The sequence below is a fragment of the Schistocerca americana genome, chromosome 4 (assembly GCF_021461395.2).
Source record: "Schistocerca americana isolate TAMUIC-IGC-003095 chromosome 4, iqSchAmer2.1, whole genome shotgun sequence".
NCBI classification, from domain to species: Eukaryota; Metazoa; Arthropoda; class Insecta; order Orthoptera; family Acrididae; genus Schistocerca; species Schistocerca americana.
In genome coordinates, this window is record NC_060122.1 from 423,762,112 (window position 1) to 423,780,086 (window position 17,975).

Genomic DNA, 17,975 nt, shown 5'->3' on the forward strand with positions numbered 1-17,975 from the left:
GGTGTCCTCCTCATTATACTAGGAGATTGGAAGCACACACATGCCAGCTGCTCTGCAACCTTTGTTAAAAGATTTGAGATAAATTATTTAGTACCAAAAATTTGATTCATTCGCTTCATATAGTGTCATTTGTAGCCTGCGATTTTAGGTATGGTACGTGTTAGGCCACATGTTGCAGTATGGTTAATACGAAAAACTTTATTATTTGCCATGATTTTTTCAGTGGGGTATTGTATTTATTTTAAGGGCCATTGATGGCTAGTGGATTGAGAATTGGTGTGAGTTTGCAACAACATAAGTGAACATATGCTATTGATCTTTCTTGAAACCAGATGGGTGTTCAATAACACACTGTTTCATCATTCTGTCACAATTGCAACTTCATTAACATGTTAGTGGCGTGAATATGTTTACACTCTGTTGTATATTTCTGAAATAAGCTAATTTTAACATGATAACTGGAGAAGCGTAAGTGTTACTCAAAACTCACCACTGATGAGTTGACACTTCTATGGAGGAAAAAATAATGAAAGCCTGGAGAAGATAAATTGCTACTTATGTTGCTATTTTATTGAAATAATGCAATCCCATATATAGTCAAATGTGGTGAAGTCAACCGACTTTGGACTTTACAGATCATGGGCATTAACTGTAGTAATCAAATTTTTGTTCTGTTATCATTTGTTCTAACAGAGTGTTAAAAAAAGCCTCAGACTCCTGCATTGCTCAGCTTCACTCAACCTGGGGCTGAAGTTTATCGATTATCCGTTATGTGATAATTGTGATTGTTTATGACTCTAAGGGTAATTTCAGTTCCTTAACTTTATCAGCAGTGGAAAAATAAATCTAGCATAATAATTGAATTTTCATATTAATTTCAAAGTAACACACAAAGAAAGTTTAAGGGTAAAGAAATGTAGTCATAATTTTGCTTGATGAAATTCTTAAAAGACATACACTCTCCTTCCGTAGCACTAAAAACTGGCTGACCAACTTGCGTTTTACCATGACGCCCATGAATCCTGTTTATCACGGTTCCTTTGGTAATTTTGTACACTCGGGTAGCCTTGTTAATGCTGTTTTTCCACTTAAAATTTATGTAATACATAGCTCAAAAACATCCAGGCTATATTTCTTCAATTCACCCTGATTATATTTGTGCACAAGCAGTATTTTCACACTGACAACTGTTATGATCTCACATGTATGATGCAACAAACAGAACTGCGATGTATGTGACAAATTCATAAGTTATCGTTCAGACACTTACAACGAAGACTTTGTCATTTCACCACTTTGTTATAGATGGTTGTTACTGCATCAACTGTGTCACATTGTTGCTGCATTCACTACGTCACATTATTGCTGCATTAACAAATGTCTGTTCATAAAAGAACCACATGAGAAAGGACAGTCAGCTATATAAGTATTCCAATAAGAATTTACAAAGTTTTATTTATGTGTCTGTAAATGAATAAGTGGTATAGGTTAACTTTTGTTATTGTTCTAGTTGTCATTGCGGAGGGTCAGTACGTTACATATATAAGACCTTGACACATGAGTTTTTTTATGCCAGTCATGCGAGTAAGAGTTTTAGCTCATTAAAAAAGTTAAAAAATCGTCAGTCCGTCTGAAAATGGTTAGTGTTCAGATAGAGGTTTGGAATACTGTACATTTAGCCATTGCCACGAATTATGAACTTTCAAGTAGTAAATATAACAAATAACAGAATTTCCATCACCAGTACATAGTTATGTAGCATAATATGTTTTGAACTTAATGGCCAACTCCACTTTAGTGGACAACTTCATCCCATTTGATGGTAATTTTAGTAATGAATGGCTGGGATTGTATTTTATTTCTATACCTTAATGGCTATACGTACAACTTGGATGTTCCAGCCAGCAATACAATATGACTTTAACCTATTTCTTAACCACCCAGTCAAGAAACAAATGTACCATGCTTTCATATAGTATTACATTCATCATTGTAAAGCATGTAGAAATGTTAGTGTATGTGTCACGTTCAAGCATTGGTTTTCTCCTTAATATAATTGTGTTTCTTTCCAGTCCAAAGAAATACATCCGTATCACAAAGGATGAATTCCTATCAAGTGATGAATATTACTTGTCTAACACTCCAACAAAAGCAGAGAAAGCATGTTCGTATGATTTGGATGACTGTGATGTCGCATGGTTACAACTTCTCAATGGAGAAAGAGCAGCCATGGGTAAGTCTATTCATAGCCAGACCTAAGAAGAAACTGCCTACTACATTTTTCTATAACAGTTATCATATATAAACATTACATAAATTCCTATAGTGAGATACAAGTAACTATATTACATCAAAATAAAAGTTTTCCTATGGATGCTGCTGCGATAGCATTTCATGTATGTTGCAGTTTTTTATTGCCTTGACGCAGTATGTAGTGTGGGAAGCATTATGCACAAAGATAGTTGATAACTCCAGCCAATTATCCTTTCTAAAATTATAAGTGTTCCAGTTAATTATGGACCTGAAAATGGTGTACCTGTTTTTGGCAAAATTAGCAGCTGTTTCCAATGAAATTAGCCTCTTTATTATTATTATTATTAAAAGATTTAACATGCAAATTAAAAGACTGTCACACTTTGTGCCTGAAGACAAAGTCTTAGTGCTTTGACATTGATGGGGATACATAATTTATGTAGAAAAAAATAGTTTTTATTCTACAAAATGAGAGCTTTTTGACTGATACGTATACTTTTGCAAAAACCTTTTTTCTGAAAGTGTGTTTGGTTGTTTTCTTCCTTTGGTTCTAATTAATCTTTCAAAAAATGATTCATTCTGTTGAGAAGCAGCTGCATTTTTACGCTGGTGAACCTAAATCTTCTCTGACTTGAAGTGTATCTCGACATATTTTCCTTCCCCACCCAATTCAATAATTACAAAAGATGCAGAATATTGATTTTGAATCACAGCATATTAGCATATTACAGAGCCTTTTCATGGGCATTTGTAAGGTGCATGCCCACTAACAAATTTCTGCAAGTCGCTTGCAGAAGCTATTTCTGCAAGTTCTTTCGTGTGGATACATCCCCAGCATGTTGACTTCCACAAGTTTTGTCAACTTACAGAAGTAGCTATTGCAAGCTAGGGAAAACCGTTTCTTCCATCTTGCTGCGAGTATTTGACAATCTTGCCATTGTTGGAAGGTTTTCTGAAAATTGCAGAAGTATTGTGTGTTCAGTACCAGTACAAAAATGTACAAGACCAAAAGGAGAATGGGACAAAGACAGAGGGGCAAAACAAATGCACCATTGGAATCCTCAGACAAATATAGTTGGCCACTGCAAACAAGGAAGTACAAAATGAATTTACTGAGTTTTTGTTTCACCAGAAGGAAAAATAGAATGACAGTACAGATGTCTTTAAATTTAAGCTGACTTTTTTTTTAATATAGCAGAAACATAAATTAATTACACTTGTCGTAAAAGTAATAAATACTTTCTGCAAAAGTTCAAGAGTAATTAAAAGGTCATCTCTTGGTTATACAGATTGCTGCATTTTTGTATTCTGTCTATGAATATTTGATTGTACACCAGAAAAGAGATGTTCAAAACAAGCATATGGTATTGTCAGAAAGTCTTTCATTTGGTAATATTTTGTGATAACTTAAATATGTATCCATTTCTTCACCCAAGCACTTATTTTTATGTTAATTTTTTTGTAACTATTGTTCTTCGACAACAGTACCAATAATAATAATAATAATAATAATGTAACAATGGTGGCATCTGCCTATTTTTAACAAAGAGACTGTAAACTTCCACTTGCCTATCTTACGACACAAGTCTACAGAAACACATCTGCGAGTACTTGCAGCAAGTTTCTGAAATTAATTTACCAAAGCTAATTGTTGGAATAAACTTGTGCAAGTTTTTGTTCTAATGTAGAAACCACAACAAGCACTCGCAGATGTTACTTGCTAATGGACACACATTTATAGCCATGTGACCCATACTTGACAAAGCTGCAATTAGATTCTAAAACAACTCCTCTCCCATGGTAAGGGTAAACTCTTGGCATGGTCGAAATACCTTGACTAGATTTGTTTTATGGTGCCTGTAGTGCAGAGTGTGAACAGTATAATGTGGCATTTGGCTGTAAGTGTAAATGAAATAGAACTTAGACTGTCCGAGGGAATAGGCATGGTGCAGGGAACAAACCAGTGCCTCCCGTGCAGGGCAGCCAGCCTACACTTGTGGTCTTTGTTTCTGAAAAATAGTCATGATCATAATCATAGGCAGAAACTTGAAAATGTAGCATCTATTTTTGGCATTTTTTTAAAAATTGATTAGAGATGTAAATTCAAAATGTTGTCACTCTTTTTCCCTGAAAATAAAGCCTTAATGCTTTGAAATAAGTTTCTGGTGATTGGAGAGCTTTTTGCTTGGAATGTTTCCTTTTGCAAAAACTTCAGCAACTTTTCTTCCAAAATTGTGTTTGCTTGTTTTCTTCTTTTGGCTCTATTTAAGAGCAGTCAGCCACGAGCACAAACAAGCTCGAATTATGACTCCTGAGGGAGAGGAAACAAGTTTCATCTCCCTCATGCAGGGCAGAGCTTACACCTGTGTTCTACATTTCCACAAAAGCATAACCAACACAGGGCCACAGGGATCGCAGATTCCTTCCGGTGTTGTAAGGGTCGTAATCAAACTCCGTGGTGGACTAGATTTAGTCTGTTCACCCATTTTGAAATAAGAAAAGAAAACAACAAGCAACATGCAACACAGAACACGGAGCATCTGTAACAGGTACTGCGCAATTACCTGCTAAGGTTGACGGTGTCATAAACGAGGTAGTTCAGGTCCAGACGTTACCAACATTTAACGTAACCGCAGTTCAGAACAACTAGTCCTTAAAACTGCCATGTTAATTGTGTCCACATTAGAACAACTTTTGAATAGACAGTTGTATGTTCAAAACAAACTGCCATACAGTAGCCACAAAATGGCTACTGTACGGCATTAACATATAAGTATCATAAAATGGTGGTATGAAATATTTTAGTTATCGCACAAGGATGAAGAAAAGATGTGTAAAGGCTTTGTCTGTGGCTGAAAGTAGGGAGCTCTTGGGGCATTTGCACTGGATAATTTAGAAAAATCACAACAAATGTAAAATCTGGTTATTTCCCCAGGAAACAAATCAAGGGCCTGCATCATACAAATCAAGGTCCTCTGTCATACAAGCTCCAGACTATATTTCATTTGCTAAATATAATCTTAAAGTATTCCTTTGATGAATGCAATTTATGTGTCATTAATAAAGGTTGGCATGTACAGCTTCAAAAAGAAATTGAAATGGAAAACAGTCTGCATGCAGTCAATTGTCAAAAGTGGTTTGCAAGTTATTGCTTTTCCTTCAGTTTTCAGTGGGGAAGTCATACACAAATATAAGGTTACTGTAAAAGATTGAAGCAATTCCACAGATTTGCTGTTGCTGTATTATTTGACATACTGTCAACAGGGCTTCGCACACACATAGAAACACTCGAAAACTTTTTTCTTTTTTTGTGTATTATGTGTGCTCCACATGTGCCTCCCTACTAATTCTGCAGATATCAAGTCTTTAATCAAGTTTGTCCCACATTCTTTGCAGCATGTCCCTGTCAGTCTGTTCAGAAGCACTGTTGATGTGAGGTCACAGTTCTGTTAGGTTTGTTGGTACAGGAGGCGTAAACACTGAATCTTTCACATAACACCACACAAAAAATTTGCGTGGGATTAGGTTGGGATAATGTTAAGGCAATGACACGAATTGCTGATCATCAACCCCACTATGACCAGTTCATCAGTTTCTTGATTTCCTGTTTTTAATAATTCATAAGCATCATGATGGAAGTGATGTGAAGACCATGCAGTTGGTAACTGAAGTCCACGGTGCGGATCTCCAGTTGTCACATGATCCAATTTTACAGCTTGTCCAGACACCTGTGGACTGTAATGGTTTTTTTGCAGAGGAAAAAAAAATCATAAAGTTTAAACTGCTCTGAAGACATTACCTTTTGGTGAATCTCAAAAGTATTGCACGATAGTGTGGGGCTTCTTTGTCTTCCAGAGTTGCACATTGTACCTGTTCACTGTGCCATTCACGAAAAATGTTCCTTCATCACTTGAAAAACCCATCCTCTTCCATAAACAGTTGCAACTGTTTGAAAATTCAGTGTGTCTTATTTGTTGTCGGAAGTCAGTTGCTTGTAGCAATTGCAAGTGGTGAGGTTTCAGTTTCAGTCGTTTTCTTAAGATCTTCCAAATGGTCAGTTGTGATATGTTCAGTTCTCTGCTTGCTCTGTTCATCAACCTCTGTGAACTGCATACGAAACTTGTGCTGTGCATACCATTGCTGAATGAAATTTACGGCAGACTAATGTGTATGCATAATTTAGCTCTGAAGTGTCATTGTGCATTTACGGCAGACTAATGTGAATGCATTTCAAGTGCAACATACACTTTCTTGCCACCTGTCGCCATCTTGCCTAATTATCTACTGTTGCATTCTCCTGGCAGCTATCTAAAGTGGAGCTGCAACAATACAAAATGTTTTGAGTTTTTCTGTATGAGTGTTGAGTTTTGTGACATGCCAATTATTGTAGCCTCAATGAATTTATGAAATCGCTTCATTCTTTTATAATAACTTTTTATTGTTGAATTCTCAGTATTTTTGTCGGATACAACTTTCACAAAAAAGCTACATCACAACATACTTATAAGCAACATTGTTAGTTAACAACCATGTTAGGGGGCTACTGACAAACTCTTTAAAGTCATTTAAATTTTAATTTCATCCAGAACAAGATATATTAGTGTATAATCACAGAAATTATCTCAAGTACAGTGAATGAAAATTTACAGGAAGTCTGGTCAACAAAGCACTAAGGTACTGCTGCTTCCAGCTCATTAATCCAGGGTGATCATTTTGATCTGCCAGTTGCACCTTATGTGATCGCCAACCCCGTGCTGTTAGCTGACACAATGTCACGTCGTGCTACATCAGGGAAATGGGAATTTAAGGAAATAAGTAGTAAGAAACAACTGTTTTAAAAGAAATTGAATATATTTCCTGTGCTTCTCAAATTTGACGTTGTCCTTTCAGAACAAGAGCAGAAATACCAAGCGTCAAAGTGTTTGCAGTGTTAATGCAGACGATGCTCTTCATTGTCAGACCCTAAAGAAAAGATTGTTCCTTGGTTTTTATTCTTTCAGAAAAGCTGCTTAAAGAGTTTGTAGAGCCAAACATACAGATGATCCCTGTGAATTTTTTGTGTAGCTTATGTAATAATTTTTCACTGTAATGAACGATACCAGCATGACCAACTCAGCTTGTTATAGAACCTACCTTTAAACAATGTTGAATTTTGCAAATCTATAACTTCTAACAGGGGGGTGCCAAATCATCATATGAAATCGAGGAGTGGTGAACAGTTTCATTTCCAGAATGAAAGTTTGGAAGGTAGGAGACGAGATAGCGGAAATAAAGCTGTGAGGACAGGTTGTGAGTCGTGCGTTGGTAGCTCAGTTGGTAGAGCACTTTCCCAAGAAAGGCAAAAGTCCCAAGTTGGAGTCTCAGTCCAGCACACAGTTTTAATCAATCAGGAAGTTTCATTTTCAATTTCATTTCCGTTTACAAAATGGTTAACTCTCAAATCTTTTTTCTAAAGACAGGATGAACTGCTTTATCCTTGCTTGGTAAACACCAGAAGTGGTCCTTACAGGTAGTTTTAAAGAAGTCACATGACTGAAGAATGTTAAAATTCATTACTTATTTGCCTTGCTAACAAACTTAATTTTTCCATGAACACTCTGATTTGGTCTTGCTGCTCTTTGCCCTTCAGTGAAAAAATGCATTGTTATGTCAGGAATGCTAGGTTTGATACCCATTGCAAATCTTTCACACAGTATGTTTCTTCCCCTTTCATTTCGAGAAAGAGAAATATTTCCTTATGAATGGCATAGAAAACAACAATAACTTCTCCGTGGCCAAGCCAATGGACTGTACTACGGTAAGGAATGCCCCAAACTATGTTTCCATATCTTCCAGGAATTCTTCGAATTGCCAATGATTTACACTGTGACACTGCACAAAATTCACACACTTGACCACAACTTTCTACATCTACATCTACATTTATACTCCGCAAGCCACCCTACGGTGTGTGGCGGAGGGCACTTTACGTGCCACTGTCATTACCTCCCTTTCCTGTTCCAGTCGCGTATGGTTTGTGGGAAGAACGACTGTCTGAAAGCCTCCGTGCGCGCTCTAATCTCTCTAATTTTACATTCATGATCTCCTCAGGAGGTATAAGTAGGAGGAAGCAATATATTCGATACCTCATCCAGAAACGCACCCTCTCGAAACCTGGCGAGCAAGCTACACCGCGATGCAGAGCGCCTCTCTTGCAGAGTCTGCCACTTGAGTTTGTTAAACATCTCCGTAACGCTATCACGGTTACCAAATAACCCTGTGACGAAACGCGCTGCTCTTCTTTGGATCTTCTCTATCTCCTCCGTCAACCCGATCTGGTACGGATCCCACACTAATGAGCAATACTCAAGTATAGGTCAAACGAGTGTTTTGTAAGCCACCTCCTTTGTTGATGGACTACATTTTCTAAGGACTCTCCCAATGAATCTCAACCTGGTACCCGCCTTACGAACAATTAATTTTATATGATCATTCCACTTCAAATCGTTCCGCACGCATACTCCTAGATATTTTACAGAAGTAACTACTACCAGTGTTTGTGCCGCTATCATATAATCAGACAATAAAGGATCCTTCTTTCTATGTATTCGCAATACATTACATTTGTCTATGTTAAGGGTCAGTTGCCACTCCCTGCACCAAGTGCCTATCCGCTGCAGATCTTCCTGCATTTCGCTACAATTTTCTAATGCTACAACTTCTCTGTATACTACAGCATCATCCGCGAAAAGCCGCATGGAACTTCCGACACTATCTACTAGGTCATTTATATATATTGTGAAAAGCAGTGGTCCCATAACACTCCACTGTGGCACGCCAGAAGTTACTTTAACGTCTGTAGACGTCTCTCCATTGAGAACAACGTGCTGTGTTCTGTTTGCTAAAAACTCTTCAATCCAGCCACACAGCTGGTCTGATATTCCGTAGGTTCTTACGTTGTTTATCAGGCGACAGTGCGGAACTGTATCGAACGCCTTCCGGAAGTCAAGAAAAATAGCATCTACCTGGGAGCCTGCATCTAATATTTTCTGGGTCTGATGAACAAATAAAGCGAGTTGGGTCTCACACGATTGCTGTTTCCGGAATCCATGTTGATTCCTACAGAGTAGATTCTGGGTTTCCAAAAACGACATGATACTCGAGCAAAAAACATGTTCTAAAATTCTACAACAGATCGACGTCAGAGATATAGGTCTATAGTTTTGCGCATCTGTTTGACGACCCTTCTTGAAGGTTGGGACTACCTGTGCTCTTTTCCAATCATTCGGAACCTTCCGTTCCTCTAGAGACTTGCGGTACACGGCTGTTAGAAGGGGGGCAAGTTCTTTCGCATACTCTGTGTAGAATCGAATTGGTATCCTGTCAGGTCCAGTGGACTTTCCTCTGTTGAGTGATTCCAGTTGCATCATCCACTGTTTCAGCATACAGTGCTGTTTGGTGAATAAAGCAGTGGACAGTAAAAACATCTTCACCAAATTTGCTTTTGAGTTTATTTTCAAGTAAGACCGGAAACCTTGATGACACCTGATTATTTGTGATTCACCATCTGTGGTTACAGAATGAAGCACATCCTACAACAAATTAATATTGTCCACTGATTCACAGACCGCTTCAGAAACATCAAGTCATGTTGCTGTGCAATCTAGTGGTACCATATCCAAAAATTCCTCAGTTACCTGCAGCTTTTTATCAACTTCACAGACAAATATGAAAAACTATGCATGTCAGATATATGTGTACTTTCCTCAAGTGTGAGCAAAAGTGTAACAGAGCTCTCAGCTTTTTTCCTGACCTGTGTCTCTAAATCCGCTGCTGGGTCCAGGATTCAGTGATATGTTGTTCGCTTTGAAAGGCAAACGCCTTCAATTGCCTGCAACTCCCTCAGACACAAACATTCTGCAACTGCTACCATTCACGATTTTAAGAGTGGTCCCACTGAAAACAGCTTGCCACTTTTGCAATAATGTGACTGACTTTGTAGCGTGCTTGGACTGTTGCCTCACTTGCATTTTCTGTACTATTATTCACGTATAAACATTTTACAGTACATGATCTAATGCTGCATATACACTCCTGGAAACTGAAATAAGAACACCGTGAATTCATTGTCCCAGGAAGGGGAAACTTTATTGACACATTCCTGGGGTCAGATACATCACATGATCACACTGACAGAACCACAGGCACATAGACACAGGCAACAGAGCATGCACAATGTCGGCACTAGTACAGTGTATATCCACCTTTCGCAGCCTTGCAAGCTGCTATTCTCCCATGGAGACGATCGTAGAGATGCTGGATGTAGTCCTGTGGAACGGCTTGCCATGCCATTTCCACCTGGCGCCTCAGTTGGACCAGCGTTCGTGCTGGACGTGCAGACCGCGTGAGACGACGCTTCATCCAGTCCCAAACATGCTCAATGGGGGACAGATCCGGAGATCTTGCTGGCCAGGGTAGTTGACTTACACCTTCTAGAGCACGTTGGGTGGCACGGGATACATGCGGACGTGCATTGTCCTGTTGGAACAGCAAGTTCCCTTGCCGGTCTAGGAATGGTAGAACGATGGGTTCGATGACGGTTTGGATGTACCGTGCACTATTCAGTGTCCCCTCGACGATCACCAGTGGTGTACGGCCAGTGTAGGAGAACGCTCCCCACACCATGATGCCGGGTGTTGGCCCTGTGTGCCTCGGTCGTATGCAGTCCTGATTGTGGCGCTCACCTGCACGGCGCCAAACACGCATACGACCATCTTTGGCACCAAGACAGAAGCGACTCTCATCGCTGAAGACGACACGTCTCCATTCGTCCCTCCATTCACGCCTGTCGCGACACCACTGGAGGCAGGCTGCACGATGTTGGGGCATGAGCGGAAGACGGCCTAACGGTGTGCGGGACCGTAGCCCAGCTTCATGGAGACGGTTGCGAATGGTCCTCGCCGATACCCCAGGAGCAACAGTGTCCCTAATTTGCTGGGAAGTGGCGGTGCGGTCCCATACGGCACTGCGTAGGATCCTACGGTCTTGGCGTGCATCCGTGCGTCGCTGCGGTCCGGTCCCAGGTCGACGGGCACGTGCACCTTCCGCCGACCACTGGCGACAACATCGATGTACTGTGGAGACCTCACGCCCCACGTGTTGAGCAATTCGGCGGTACGTCCACCCGGCTTCCCGCATGCCCACTATACGCCCTCGCTCAAAGTCCGTCAACTGCACATACGGTTCACGTCCACGCTGTCGCGGCATGCTACCAGTGTTAAAGACTGCGATGGAGCTCCGTATGCCACGGCAAACTGGCTGACACTGACGGCGGCGGTGCACAAATGCTGCACAGCTAGCGCCATTCGACGGCCAACACGGCGGTTCCTGGTGTGTCCGCTGTGCCGTGCGTGTGATCATTGCTTGTACAGCCCTCTCGCAGTGTCCGGAGCAAGTATGGTGGGTCTGACACACCGGTGTCAATGTGTTCTTTTTTCCATTTCCAGGAGTGTATTTATAACTTTTGTACTTTGAATTCTTTTTTAAACTTACAACTTCTGGTAGGTCATCTTAAGCTTGGCTCCTAGCACTCTACATACTTCACCTCCTACCTGTTCGTAACATGCTTTGTGAAGGCATGTAAAATTACATTGTATGTTGTATTTCATAGCAGAATTAGATACTATGTGACATGCAAGGCACTGTGGTCATCCATCCTTCTCAAAAAACATGTTAGGACCACAGTGACCAAACATAGATGTTGTTGAACGTGGATTGTTACATCAGTTAAGGCTTTATGCGTCCAGGGGGCAGTGAGTTCGCTTTCCACCACTACATAAGCTCCATGCTGCTACAGTGAGTGCTCTGGAGTGCTCCTCCTCAATGGAGCACTGTGTGGAACAGCCTGTTCTACAAGCTTAAAAATAATAGCGTTATTCAGAGCAGTGGTCTAGTGTAATGGTTCATGTTTATTTCTTATATGCTGAAGGTTGTACGTTCAAATCCCATCAGGTGCATGTAAAATATTATTTTTAATCATTATCGAAATGACTTGGAGTATATTTTTATTCAATTAATTGGTTGAAATGTACTTTTTTGTCTCTAATCCTTTGCCACATTATTTTAATTATCATATTAACTTTTTATGTGCTCTTATTTTATCTTCCCATATTTATTTTTTCATTTTTTATCTTTGTGTATGTGATTTTAGTGTAATTTAATAAAGAAAATACATTTAATCTAATAATTAAATGAAAATAAGATCATTTTGATAAAGATTTTAAAATTAAATTTTAGAATACCTGATGGGATTCGAACTCTCAAGCTTCAGCCTGTCAGGAATGTATAAGAGGAGACAAAAAAAAGTTTTAGTTTGAAGGCCATACAGTCCAGAATCAGTATGACAATCTGGCAAAATTGACATGAGCATTGAGGCAATCATCCCACAAACGCACCAAGTTGAAGATACCCGTTTGGTAAAACATTGTGTCCTGCTGTATGAGGAAGTCTGTAACTGCCTGTTGCATATCATTCAACAGGAATTGTCAACCATTCAAGGCCTTTTTTAAGGGATCAAGGATGTCATAATTGCATGGGGAGAGATTAGGATTGTAGGGCCACTCCTTGATTGTCTCGCACTTGAGTTGGCATAAGTTTTCCATTACAATATTTTCAGTATGGTGATATGCGTTATCATCAAGCAGTAACACCAACTTTGTGCACCTTTCTGCTATGGAGGTTTTCAACAGACATGCTGCCTCCAGACACATTCTTCATTCTGTGGTGGATGTTATCCATTGTTTGTCCTTCACCAGCCAAGAAAAGAATATCAGCATGTTGTCCTGGTTGGACGTACTTGGTAATAACGTCACCATAGTTCACACTTGTTGGAAAGACATGAATGCCACACTAATCCCTTGCCTGTATGTTTGTGCTTATATACCCGCATTTGAGCCATGTTATGCTGCATATACACTGCAGCAACGCCCTCAAAAGGAAACTTTCGGATTGCTCCACCACACAGAGCTGCCTCTCTCAATAATTCTCAGGCATATTTTTTTGTAGATCTAAGTCCACAGTTCTGTAATTATTTGAGAGCAGTGTGTGTCTGGGAAGACCTTGATGATACCTTCAGCATACTGGTACACCATCCACAGGTTGCTAAGCTAAATGGTTGCAAATTTTTGGTGATGAAGGGATGACAGCTGTCAAAATGCAGTTACTGTTGGTGATTAGTGGGCTTGATATGAACAGATATATGACTGGAGCCAACAGAGATATGGAGATCAATGCCCATGGAGGTGGCACATTGGGCTGAGAGGATGACCAGGTGAACTGGATGGGAGAGGTGATGTTGAGGTTGTGGAAGAATGAGAGTAGGTTGACTTGGCCCTGGGTCCCTATCATGAAGATATCATCAATAAACCTGAACCAGAAAGGGGTTTCAGGTTTGAGCAGACCAGGAAGGTTTCCTCTAGATGGCCCATAAATAAGTTGGCATAGGAACGTGCCATGCAGATACCCGTGGCTGTGTCATGGATTTGTGTATATGTCTTATCCTCAAAAGAGGAGTAGTTATATGTGTTGTTATAAATGGTAAGCTGTGTAAGGTTGGTTTGCAGTTGGGAAGAGACTGAGAGAGGCAAATATTGATAGTAGCAAGCCCATGGGAATGAAGGACGTGGATGTATTGTGAGGCAGCATCAACAGCAGAGAGAGGGGATTCATGTGGTAATGGGGTGGGGATGGTTGAGAGTTGGTGAAGAATTTGGTTTGTATCTCTGATATGAGAGCCAAGGTTACAGGCAATTGGTTGGAGTTGTTGGTCACCAATAGCAGAGATTCTACAATGAGTTGCCCAGGAATGTTGGGTTTGTGGGTTTTGGGAAGCATGTGGAAGGTGGGTGTGTGGAGTTTTGTTGGGATGAGGAGAAAGATGAATACATGAGAGAGATTCTGGGATATGCATAAGGATTGGAGATTATGTTTCAGTTCTGGGATGGGGTCAGTATGGCAGAGCCTGTTGGTGGAGGAGTCGATGATTGGTAGAGCCCTTTTATGAGGTAGTCAGTGCATTTCATTAACACAGTGGTGGAGCCTTTGTCTGTCTTGAGTTTGCGAATAACTGTTCCTTTTTTCTGTTGAGAGGATTATGTTCTTGGGAACAGATCTGGTAAGGATGGTGAGGCCAAGTCGGAGGTAAAAAATTCCTAGAAGATGACCTGGGGTGGTTAGGTGGCGGTGGTGGGAGAGATAACGGTTGGATTGTAGCATGAACTGGGATAGGTGAGGTTCAGTGTTGAGACTAGGTTGGATTTGTTGGGAGGGATTAATAGCAAAGAAGGTTCCCACTGTAGGGATCGGGAGAAGGAGAATAGGAATTTGATGGGTAAGCATGGGTATGGGACTCAGGTAATGCCTTTGGATATAATTGAAACTTCTGCAGTTTTTGGTGGATAGGTTGATAACAGTGTTCTGGATTTGTTTTGGTTCTCATTTTGCGGAATGTTGGGAGGGTGTTTTATAGGATGTGAGAAATGAAGAACACTGGTTGGACAAAGTCTGGTTGCTGAGAGGGATTTACAAAAGGGTTCACTGGGAAGGAGTTAAGTGTTGATGGATAAAGGCGCTCAAAGATCTGAGTTGAATATTAATATATCTCCAAAAAATCACTTCCATTCAGCTGGCCACCTGTGGACAGCATACTTGCAGTGACAAGAAATCCCTTTCTCGGTATTCTGACAGTCTTACAAAAGCCTTCACAGATAGGTATTCCATCCTAACACACCCTGCCCCCTCCTCCCACCCCCTCAAATTGAGTGCAGTAACAGATTTCTTGCACCATATTTCGCACAATCCCCAAGAAGCAGCTGCAAAAGAGTACCCCCATGTCACTCTGTATCACCAGAGACCAGGACCAGCTGACCATGTTCTTGGACGGGGCTTCTACCATTTATTGTAGTGCCCAGAAATTAGGAACATCCTACCCACACTCATTCCCACTCCTTCTAAAGTGGTATTTTCACCCAACCTGGTCTATCCCTATGCCACTCCCAAACCCTTGCCACAGGGGAAGACCCTAGTGCAAGACCTGCACGATTCATCAGCCCAGCACATCCAACTCCGGTCCTGTCACAGGCTTATCCTGTCCCATCAGAGGCAGGACCACGTGTGAAAGCAGCCATTTCATGTACTAGCTCTGTTGCAATTTCTTCACGAAATTTTATGTGTGCATGACCAGCAACCAGCTGTCCACTAGAAATGTATAGCCATCACCAAACTGTAGCCAAAAGAAAATTTGACTACCCAGTAGAGGAACACACTGCTGAGCACAAAATGCTCAAATTCACAGCTGCATCAGAACTTGTGCCATCTAGATACTGCCCTCCAACACCAGCTTTAATTAACTACACAGATAGGAGTTATTGTCCTTCGCTCCTGTAAACCTGGTCTCAGTCTCAGCTGTTCTCATCCAATCCAAGCTGTCAGTTTTATTCTGTTAAGAGCAACATGTTTAGTTCTATCTGCAAGGAAGTCTTGAATCCATTCAAAAATCTGTTCCCTCTTCACTAAACAGCAGTGCAGGGCAAGTCAAGTAACTCAGCAGCAATTTAGGTGTTGTCTCCTACATTATGGATGTCATGGAGGAGCAGAGGAAGCTGAATTTCACAAGATTTCTGTTTGTGGAATCCGTATTGATTTTTATAGAGGAAACATTCATTCTCCAAAAATTCCACAATCCTTGAGCATAAAACTTGTTACATATTTCTACTGCCAATTGATGTCAGCAGTGTAGGTCTACAATTATGTGAATCTGTCCTACAACCTTGCTTGAAAATGGGAATGACTGTATTTTTTTCCAGTTGCTAGGTACCCTTCGTTGCTCCAGCAACTGCTGCTAGAAGGGGAGCAAGTTGTTTCACATAATTTTTGTTGAATCTTATAGGTATCTGATCTGCTCATGATGCCATTCCACTACTAAGTGAATGTAGTTGCTTTTCTATTCCATGACTGGTTATCTAAATATTGGCCGTTTCGACATTTGTACAGTGACTGAAAGCAGGGACTGTGTTATGATCTTGCGTGCGAAACAATTTCAGAAGGCTGAATTCAGTATTTTGGCCTTCTCTCTGTTGTCTTCCGTTTTGGTGCCTTTATGGTCCCTGAGTGAATGATTAGATGATTTCATACCGTTTACTGATTTTACATAAGACCAAAATCTCTTAGGGTTTTTACCCAGACCGAAATTCATCAGCAGAAACTTGCAGAGTTAAACAAGTAGAATAGAGGTCACTTTTTGTAGCCGACCTACCAAACCTGCAAATATACTTCCAACTATATCAGATCAGTAATCACTCTGACTTGTAAGAACCCATATTCTATTACTACTCCAAGTTCCAGCACTCCAAAGTGGTGATCCATGCAACAGTTAATTGTGACTGTCACTATGACTATATGACCCATGTTAAAACAATTTGAAATCACTTACACAAACAAACATACAGTGCTACTGTAACTTCTAACAATTAAATCATTATTTCCGATGTCCATCATATCTTTGTCTCATGGCCAGCTTCCTTGCATCTTTGCTCCTCGAACTACTATTGCTGTCAGCCACCCATTCTGGTATCACCTTTGCCACTTGATTCTCTATTGGTGTTGGTCATCACTTATGCACTGGTACTTAATACTACATTTTAAACAATCTTATTTAAGCAAATACTTATAACAATATATGATCAATACCCAACACATTTTGTCATAAATCAGTTTGCTGCATTAACAAGTAAAGGTAATGAAACTACCTTGATTACAACTAAAACATACCAAATTTTTCTTTAAACTGTCACACACACCGATGTTGGCAGGCATTTGTCTGCCTTTATACCAGTAAAGACACAACATTGGTTTCTGTGGTGACAGTCCACATTGCCTCTGTTGTTTTCACACTGTATGGATACTTTCCTTGTTGCAAAGAAGCCCATTTCTTGACTTGAATTGTGTGATGTGGCTTTATGATCCTGCTCACCCAAGCAAACAGTGACTCTTGTTGGACACATGTTAAGCTTAGCCTTTGAAATCAGCATGACACTGAGTACAACCCTCTTGAATCCATGGATCTCATATTCTCATGGCAGTCATGGTATCCTGACCAACATGAGCTGCAGTAAACAATAATCTGCAGTGTCACTATGCCACAATCCTATAGCTGTCGAATTTCAACATGTACCCTTACACGTTTCTCCTTCTTGCAAGATCCCAATTTTCTCACATAAAACCAACACTGAAATATGGTTCCTGAATGAGAAACCCATCTTTTGTTATGTATGTTATGTAGATGCTGTTATTCCTCCCTGTTGCTTGCACTTGTGTTAAAAGGCCAATTATTTGTGTGTCCCTGCAGATCAAAAAATTCATTACTTTTGACATTTACTTCATGTCGCCTTCATGGTGTTGCAATTTTAGAGGCTAGCATGTATCAACTGCATTTCAATTTCCAAAGAATGTGAAGGAATATAGACTTTGAACAGTGTCTTTTATTGTACATTCAGAACTTTTCTTCACTATACATGCTTCCAATCAATTTTTTATGATTAATTACATTACATAAATCAATCTGTAGACAAGATGAAAGAAACTTTTAGAAATAGATTTGTGTGGAACAGATGGGAAATATTAACTACTTGTAATGGTTTAAAAGAAAATTCCTTTTGCATGCTGCACCTAGACCATTTTACCTTATT

The 17,975-nt window shown here is 40.2% G+C and overlaps 1 protein-coding gene across 1 annotated transcript in view; it reads left to right on the forward strand.

Annotated features, from left to right (window-relative positions):
• Positions 1-17,975, forward strand: part of LOC124613098 (PHD finger protein rhinoceros) — a 246,420-nt gene that overhangs the window by 54,358 nt on the left and 174,087 nt on the right. Inside the window, exon 6 of the mRNA XM_047141692.1 lies at positions 2,073-2,233. Coding sequence (XP_046997648.1) covers positions 2,073-2,233 — 161 coding nt within the window. The remainder of the gene's footprint in view (positions 1-2,072; positions 2,234-17,975) is intronic.